This window comes from Anomaloglossus baeobatrachus, chromosome 4 (assembly GCF_048569485.1).
Source record: "Anomaloglossus baeobatrachus isolate aAnoBae1 chromosome 4, aAnoBae1.hap1, whole genome shotgun sequence".
NCBI lineage: Eukaryota > Metazoa > Chordata > Amphibia > Anura > Aromobatidae > Anomaloglossus > Anomaloglossus baeobatrachus.
In genome coordinates this window covers 690780631-690789865 of record NC_134356.1, presented here as the reverse complement: position 1 = coordinate 690789865, position 9235 = coordinate 690780631, and the positions used below count along the sequence as shown (strand labels likewise).

The 9235-nt window shown below is 50.3% G+C and overlaps 1 protein-coding gene across 1 annotated transcript in view; it reads right to left on the bottom strand.

Moving 5' to 3' along the window:
- Window positions 1-4496: 4496 nt before the first annotated feature.
- Window positions 4497-9235, bottom strand: part of LOC142302944 (olfactory receptor 10A7-like) — a 140305-nt gene continuing 135566 nt past the window's right edge. The window contains exons 3-4 of the mRNA XM_075344047.1: window positions 5869-5943; window positions 4497-5426 (exon numbers count right to left, since the gene is read on the bottom strand). Of these exons, the coding sequence (XP_075200162.1) occupies window positions 4497-5426; window positions 5869-5943 (1005 nt within the window). The remainder of the gene's footprint in view (window positions 5427-5868; window positions 5944-9235) is intronic.

Genomic DNA, 9235 nt, shown 5'->3' with positions numbered 1-9235 from the left:
GTAGTTACCAAGTGTTTGTGTAGGCGCTGTACATGTTCTGGGTGTTGTCTGGGTGTGACGGGGGGTGAGAGCGGTGTTGTTTGTGTGTTGCGTGTGTTGCGTTGTTTGTGGAGCGCTGTGTGTCTGTAGCGTTGTGTGGGTGTTGTGCGGTTTGTGTGTGTGTGGTGTGTTTTGGGGGGAGGTATGTTTTGTGCAATGTGTGTGTTGTGCGGTATGTGCGTATATTTGTGTGTGCCGCGGTGTTTGTGTGTTGGGTGTTGTGTGTGTGTGCAGCGTTGTCTGTGTGTGTGGGTGTCTGTGTAGGGCAGTTGTTTGTGGTTCCCAGTGTGTGTGTGTTTGTGGTGTGTGGTGTGTTGTGCAGTGCGCGCGCGTGTGTGTGTGTGTGTGTGTGTGTGTGTGTGTGTGTGTGTGCATCAGCCTCTCTTCTCTCAGCCTACCTCTCCCAGCCTCCCTCCTCCCAGCCTCCCTCAGCATCAGCCTCCCTCTCCCAGCCTCCCCAAGCATCAGCCTCCACCAGCATCAGCCTCTCTCCTTCCAGCCTCCCCCAGCATCAGCCTCTCTCCTTCCAGCCTCCTCCAGCATCAGCCTCCCTCTCCCAGCCTTCCCCAGGATCAGCCTCTCTCCTCCCAGCCTCCGTCCTCCCAGCCTTCCCCAGCATCAGCTTTCCCCTCCCAGCCTCCCTCAGCATCAGCCTTCCCCAGCATCAGCCTCTCTCCTCCCAGCCTCAGCCTCTCTCCTTCCAGCCTCCCCCAGCATCAGCCTCTCTCCTTCCAGCCTCCCTCAGCATCAGCCTCCCCTTCCCAGCCTTCCCCAGGATCAGCCTCTCTCCTCCCAGCCTCCTTCCTCCCAGCCTCCCCCTCCCAGCCTCCCTCAGCATCAACCTTCCGCTCCCAGTCTCCCCCAGCATCAGCCTCCCCAAGCATCAGCCTCCACCAGCATCAGCCTCTCTCCTTCCAGCCTCCCCCAGCATCAGCCTCTCTCCTTCCAGCCTCCCTCAGCATCAGCCTCCCGTTCCCAACCTTCCCCAGGATCAGCCTCTCTCCTCCCAGCCTCCTTCCTCCCAGCCTCCCCCTCCCAGCCTCCCTCAGCATCAGCCTTCCCCTCCCAGTCTCCCCCAGCATCAGCCTCCCCAAGCATCAGCCTCCACCAGCATTAGCCTCTCTCCTTCCAGCCTCCCCCAGCATCAGCCTCCCCAAGCATCAGCCTCCACCAGCATCAGCCTCCCTCGTCCCAGCCTCCCCCAGCATCAGCCTCCCCCTCCCAGCCTCCCCCAGCATCAGCCTCTCTCCTCCCAGCATCAGCCTCTCTCATCCCAGCATCAGCCTCTCTCCTCCCAGCATCAGCCTCTCCTCTCTGTCCCCAGCATCAGCCTCTCTCCTCCCAGCCTTCCCCAGCATCAGCCTCTCTCTTCCCAGCTTCCCCCAGCATCAGCCTCCCCCAGCATCAGCCTCTCTTCTTCCAGCCTCCCCCAGCATCAGCCTCTCTCCTTCCAGCCTCCCCCAGCATCAGCCTCCCTCTCCCAGCCTTCCCCAGGATCAGCCTTTCTCCTCCCAGCCTCCGTCCTCCCAGCCTTCCCCAGCATCAGCTTTCCCCTCCCAGCCTCCCTCAGCATCAGCCTTCCCCAGCATCAGCCTCTCTCCTCCCAGCCTCAGCCTCTCTCCTTCCAGCCTCCCCCAGCATCAGCCTCTCTCCTTCCAGCCTCCCTCAGCATCAGCCTCCCCTTCCCAGCCTTCCCCAGGATCAGCCTCTCTCCTCCCAGCCTCCTTCCTCCCAGCCTCCCCCTCCCAGCCTCCTTCAGCATCAGCCTTCCCCTCCCAGCATCAGCCTCCCCCTCCCAGCCTTCCCCATGATCAGCCTCTCTGCTCCCAGCCTCCTCCAGCACGCCGTGCTCCTCTGCCGACACTCACACACCCGATCGCATCCACTCACACACACCCGATCGCATCCACTCACACACACCCGATCGCATCCACTCACACACACCCGATCGCATCCACTCACACACACCCGATCGCATCCACTCACACACACCCGATCGCATCCACTCACACACACAGACACTGACGATATCGCACATACGCGCTCACACTCACAACATCCGGAGATACCACATGCCTCTGGCCATGTGATCCTCCGTCAGGTCCTGGAAGGTCACAACAGCACAGTATCGAGGCCGAGAAGCAAGCGATATCGCCGGATGCTGTAAGTATGTGAATGCGATGTGAGGTGTGTGTGAGGTGTGTGTGAGGTGTGTGTGAGGTGTGTGTGAGGTGTGTGTGAGGTGTGTGTGAGTGAGTGTGATCTGATGTGTGTGTATGTTTTCTTCCGCCGCAGCAGCAGGACCTTGATGCGCTTGTAACCATGCGAGCATGGTTACCAACGTATCCACACCACTCCCGTGCGAGCGGAGGCCGGGGGGGGGGGTGAGGGTGGGGGGGAGTACAGTACTCACCTCGGTGACAGCCGTGTCAGTTCGGGGAATGTGCGGAGGGGGGTGGGGGGGGAAGTACAGTACTCACCTCGGTGACAGCCGTGTCAGTTCGGGGAATGCGCGGGGGGAGGGAGGGGGCGGGGCCAGAGCTAGCGTGCATTGCGTGAGGGGGGCGGGGCGTGGCGTGGCCGAATTGCCAATGCCTGCAGGGTGCCGGGGCGAGAGGCCAATCTGTGGGGGGGGCGGAGCCTGGGCGAGCGGCTGGCCAATCCGTGTGGGGGCGCAGCCTGGGCGAGCGGCCAATCGGTGTGGGGGGGCGGGACCATGGCGAGCCCAGCGGCCAATCAGCTTTGTGTCACCGTAAGGACACAATTTTGGAGCATGACAGACAGACAGACAGACAGACAGAATAAGGCAATTATATATATAGATGTGCTCATTTTGTATTTTTGCTTGGGTTTTTCTCTGTGAATTTGCCATACTGTGAACATCCTCTTACTTTTGCCCTTATACAAATTATGCTTTGGCTCATTTATTTTATGTCTTTTTGTACTTATAGGGGCATGGTCTATCTCTCTGAGCTTCCATGAGCAGGTGGCTGCAGCTGGCCCCCGTCCTTCTCTGCCCTTATTCCCATTGATGTCACTGATACAGATAAAGTTTTAAAAAAGTTAAGATGATTTCTTAAAATAGAAAAACATCATTGGTAATGTAACTGTATAAAATCCCTCTAGAAATATGAACACCAGTCTGAATAATAATTAGAGTCAGGAAATAAATTATAGTTTCCCAATTTTTTTTATTTATTTAATTTTATTTATTTTTTATTAGAAACATACTGTATACAAACTTTTTAAGTAGTTTTACTTATTATTTAAGTTTACCTTACATAAGGAGCTAAAGGCAACATCAGATGTATCAATATATTAGGACAAATGGTTACAAATAGTAAAAAAATATTATCAATAGATTACTTGACCAGTTTTTTAACTTGAGTTTTAATTGGAGCCTCAACAAATCACATTGACTGTCAATGCGGTGACTGACAGATATGTTTAAAATTCCACTGACTGTGATAAGGGGAGGCGTAGTTGGAGAGCTGATCCAAGTGGAATGAGAATTGGAAGTCTTCCAGTATTAATAAAGTTAAAGGGTTTCTGGGATCAAGACAAAATGGGTCCACAATGATGAGTAGAGATGAGCAAACCTATGAAGGTTCGGTTCACAGGCTGCAAACAACCAAAACCTCTTTGTGACTGAACCTTGCACGATAAGGTTCAGATACACTGATTGGCTGTATCTGGGCAGAGACTCAAACTGCCAGCCATAAGCAAATCACTTCCGGGGGAGGGTGGTCAGGCTTTTTCAAACTTTTTTTGGTGGCACACTAAATCCAATTACACTGTTGTTACCCCAGCTTGTACAGGGCTGAGTACCAAGCGTACCAGAGCACATTGTTGCTGGTGCAAGTTAAATTTGCACATAAAGCATTCAAACCCCGAACCTGAGCCCTGTGCTTTTTAGTTGGTGTTCAGTTCGAAAACCAAAAATCAGGTTCGCTTATCTCTAGTGATAAGTAATGATGATTGAGCATTCCAGGACTGCTTGGTACTTGATCGAGCATCAGGGTGCTTGGCTAAGAATTGCAGGTTCTTGGATGTGTTATTCATGAACCATCAAACACAAAGCACAGGCTTGCTTCAGTGAGTGATGAGAAACTCTTACACCCCTCTGAATGGCTCTCACTGTTTTTGGATGTGTAAAAAGAAATACTTCCTTCCTCATCCAGAAATGCTCTGTTTACGGCTTATTTTACTTGGGGGCAGAGTAAACGTGCCCAATCATTGACTTCCATTCCACTTGGAGTTGAACCCGTTTGAGATTTTTGACTTGTTCGACTCGAGTAAAGAGCACTTAAGCATCATAGTGATCACTCACCAACCATTCAACATCCAAAATTCCAAGAAAGTATCAAGTTTAAAGCAAAAAATGTAGATTCATAGTTAAAACTCATAAAAAATAGTTTTTCTGTACATTTTTTGATCTTTAGATGAATTATAGCATTTTAACAAACAAAACATTTCTTGATCATCTCCTGTAGAGATTTTTTGATGTCTTTATTTCTCAGGCTGTATATAATGGGGTTCATAAATGGAGTAAACACCGTATATAACAGAGATAGGAGTTTATTAACCTTCGAGGATTGTCCTCCTTTTGGATAAATATAAACACTTAATAGAGTAATGTAGAATATGGAGACCACAATGAGGTGGGAGCTGCAGGTGGAGAAGGCTTTCTGTCTACTGACTTTAGACTGAAAGCGTAAAATGGTGATAATAATATTAATATACGAAATAATAACTATTATGATAGGGATGACAATAACTAGGAAGCATGTTATATAGGCTTCTAGTTCAATAGACAAAGTGTTAGAACAGCCTAATTCTATTAGAGGAACAAGATCACAGAAAAAATGGTCAATGATGTTTGGTCCACAAAACGTCAGCACCGATAGTGTTATACAGTACATCAATGTAATGGAAAAACCCAACACCCAACACATGGCGGCCATTATTATACAATTGGAATTTGTCATGATAGAAGAGTAACGTAGAGGATTACAGATGGCCACGTATCGGTCGTAAGACATCACCGTGAGAAGAAAACATTCAAATACTTCTGAGGCAGCAAAAAAATAAAACTGATTCAAACAACATATAAAAGTAATGGCTCCCCCATTATTTAATAGAAGGTGAAGTGTGTTCGGGATGATATCAGTCGGTAACAAGATGTCACTGATTGACAGTTGGGTGAGAAAGAAGTACATTGGAGTGTGGAGGGTCCTACTGGTGGACACCAAGGTGATGATCAAGAAATTCCCACATATTGTTCCACAGTAGACCACCAGGAGGAGACAGAATAGGAAAATATTTAATTTGTGGCTGAATTGAAATCCTAAAAGAAAAAAATCTGTTCCCAGAGTCAGATTGTTCTCCTGTATAAATAGAAAGTAAAAACTAGTCAGTGTATAAGTCTAAACATGGACTACAAAAAACCTAACCTATGGTAAGCCTAATATTTGTGGTGTTGGAATAATTATGTTAACTATATAACTAGTAAAGGGTATACAGTGTGATTCTATGCTTTTAGGAAATACAATTACATTCCTTGGAGAACATCTATCATCAGAATAAAGGGGGTTTAATGCAGTTTAGTACACAGTGGATGACATACAACATCAAGACGAGTAGAAGGGTAAGTCAACTTGGTAATAAAGATATTATCTCACTGCCAAATTAAGGATTTTTTTTTCCACTATAACACTTTGAAAAATAAATAAATTATCTGTGTAATGTGCCATGGAGATGTTTGTAGCATTCTGTCAATGCTTAATATGGCTTTGAATGATAGGCTGTGCACACGATTCCCATTCACACCTTATTGCCATCGAATTTGTTGAAAACTAGTGCATTTTCAATCAATTGGATGGCAGTCAGCTTTGAATGGGGAATCTGTTTAATTTAATTTTCAAAGAATCATATAATTCTCAATGTTGACAAATTTGATGTGTTTGACTCAACTAATCAGCTTCTTCCTCCAAATCCAGCTTGTCCACCATGACAAAAGATCATTTTCCACTCTACTCTCAAGATCACATCTCACAACCTGCCTTCTTGATCCACTCCCATACCACCTCATCCCCAATCTCACCACAGTCTTCATCCCAATCCTATCCCATCTCTTCAACCTATCACTAAAAACTGGTGTATTCCCTTCATGCTTTAAACATGCCTCAATCACACCCATCCCCAAAAAGCCCTCCCTTGACCCTTCCATTGTGTTAAAATATCGCCCCATATCCCTTCTCTCCTATGCCTCAAAACTACGGGAACAACATGTCCATTTGAACTATCCTCAAACCTCTCTTCCTGCTCCCTCTTTGACTGTTTACAATCTGACTTCCGACTGCATCATTCCACTGAAAATGCCCTAATTAAAGTCACTAATAACCTACTAACTGCCAAAGCCAAGCGACCCTACTCTGTCCTCCTCCTCCTGGACCTGTCCTCTGCATTACACTGTCCTCCTCCTCCTGGACCTGTCCTCTGCATTACTCTGTCCTCCTTCTCCTGGACCTGTCCTCTGCCTTTGACACAGTAGACCATTCCCTTCTACTACAAATTCTCTCATGTCTGGGCAACACAGTCCTGGCCCTATCCTGGATTTCCTCATACCTAACTGACCGAACTTTCAGCATCTCCCACTCTCACACCACCTCCTCATCTCGCCACCTAGCTGTAGGTGGCCCCAAATATTCTGTTCTAGGACTCCTGCAGCTCTCCATCTATTCCTTCAGCCTGGGACAGTTCATAGAGACTCATGGCTTTCAGTATCACCTCTACACTGATGATACGCAGATCTACCTCTCTGGACCTGACCACCTCCCTACTAACCAGAATCCCACAGTATCTGTCTTCTATTGTTACGAACCGGCGCTGCCATAACCGCAAGCAGCCTGCTGCGGTTCCTGTTGCACCCAGGCGCCGGCTGCCGTTCTTGGCCGTGCCTTGGGTCGTCCAGTTGGCTGTTCCTTTCACCACGTCTAAGTGTGGAGAGGCGGCTAGTGCGCATGCGTGTGCTGATTTACCCCAGCCAGAGTTTAAGCCCGGTGTTTTGCCTAGTGAGCATGCTCAGCCTGATTGTGTTATGTCTGAGACTAAGTCCTCAGTTCAGGCTACTGAGCATGCTTCCACAATTAACCCTAACAGCTTCTTTGCACAGGTACTTGGACTTCGTGCTGTGTCTAAGTTCTGGGATGTGCCTACTGAGCATGCTCAAACTGATAGTCTGCTTTCTAAGCCTGTTGCTCAGGCTACTGGGCATGCTCAGGCACTTAGTGCACCAGAGGCTAGGTCTGATAAGGACCTCACTGAGCATGTCCGTGAGGTGGCAGGCCCTGATAGGGCAGAGGGTGTCAGGTGTCCTGATGACATGGCAACTCCGGACTGGCTCGCAGAGGCCCACCCCTATGATCTGGCATCTCAGTATTGGTCGTCAGACGATGACTGGTGAAGTGTTTGGGGCGTGGCTGCCATGAGGTCATCAATGACGTGGCGGTTCCGGATAGGTCGCATGTGACGTCACTGATGACATGGCACTCTGCTATTGGACCTTGGTGATTCCACCCTGGGTTTGGGGCGGACCCAGGTTATAAAAGGGGCTGGAGTCAACATGGAGGTGCGCAGTCTTCACTTTTGCTCAGTCAGAGCACACCTCCATGTTAGAGCCTCATTGCGGCATAAGCCTATGTTGGGAAGCGGTAGGTAGGGTTAGGCGAACGGTGCCTGTCACGCCAAGATTCGTGGCTCAGCACATCAGGGTCAGGCGCCGTGCTTCCCTCCTGCCGTTCCAGTCTTGCTATAGCAGCCCAGTGGCGTTAACTGGGCTGCAGCTGCTGTGCTTCCTGTCCGATTGTGCCCCCTACGCACACGGACAACGCACCTGCTGCGCCACCTGTCCGATGTGCCCCCTACGCACACGGACAACGCACCTGCTGCGTCACCTGTCCGATTGTGCCCCCTACGCACACGGACAACGCACCTGCTGCGCCACCTGTCCGGTTGTGCCCCCTACGTGCACGGACAGCGTACTCCAGGACCCCTGTGGAGTTAACAGGGTGTTCCTTATCCTCCTCGGCTTCCCGGTCAACGCTACTGGTGTACCCATCTGGCCTGACGTGTCCTACACACACGTGGCCAGTCAAGAGGTGGCCAGAAACGCTAATCAGAGGACCGCTTGGCCTAACGTGTCCTACACACGTGGCCGACAGGGCGCTTTCGTGGTGGTCTTCCGGTCAACGCTACCTGGTTACCACCCGGCCTGACGTGTTTCCTGCACACGTGGTTGGTGTAGCGCTAGGTGCACCAAAATGCTAATCGGGTTGTCGTCCGGTCTGACGAGTCCCAACACACGTGACCGTTTCCCAGAGTTCGTGGGTTATCTCAGAGCCATCCAGCTCTATAGTCTCCGCCTAACCCTCAGGTGCCAGCAGCTCCTTTGTTATCTGGAGCATGGTGGGCCCCGACTGGCGATTAGGATATATACCCCTTGGTCCTAATCTGCCGGCCCCCCCGTAACAGTAAGACTGCGCCAGGGTCTGGCTGGCATGGCGGAGATGGAGCAGCTACGTCAGTTCATGCTGCAGCTTGATGCCAGAGTGAGGTCTCTGGAGAAGTCTGCTCTTGCTGCTGATATGGATGATGTGGTGGCTCAAGCGGCTGCAATGGTGTCAGTCACCAAGCCTACTCCAACCCTCCCTCACCTCTCGCTGCCCAACAAGTTTACGGGGAACAGCAAGGCATGTAGGGGATTCGTGAACCAGTGCTCAGTCCATCTAGAGCTGTTGGCTGCACGGTTTCCTACAGAGAGGTCGAAGGTGGGGTTTATCATCTCCTTGCTCTCTGATAGAGCACTGGAGTGGGCTACACCATTGTGGGAGAGGAATGACCCCGTAGTACAGGACTCTAAGGAGTTTTTGGAGTCCTTGCGACAAGTGTTCCTGGGGCCTCAGGTCACTCACGACTCGGCCCTACAGCTACTGACTTTGGAGCAGGGTCGTACCTCCTCAAGTCAATATGCTGTGAGTTTCAGGACACTTGCTGCAGAACTGGGGTGGTCAGAGAGGACTCTCATTCCACTGTTCTGGAGGGGATTAGCCTCGCACGTGAAGGACGCATTAGCGTCGCGTGAGGTACCAACTTCCCTTGAGGGCCTCATGACTCTGGCCACCCGCATTGACCTGCG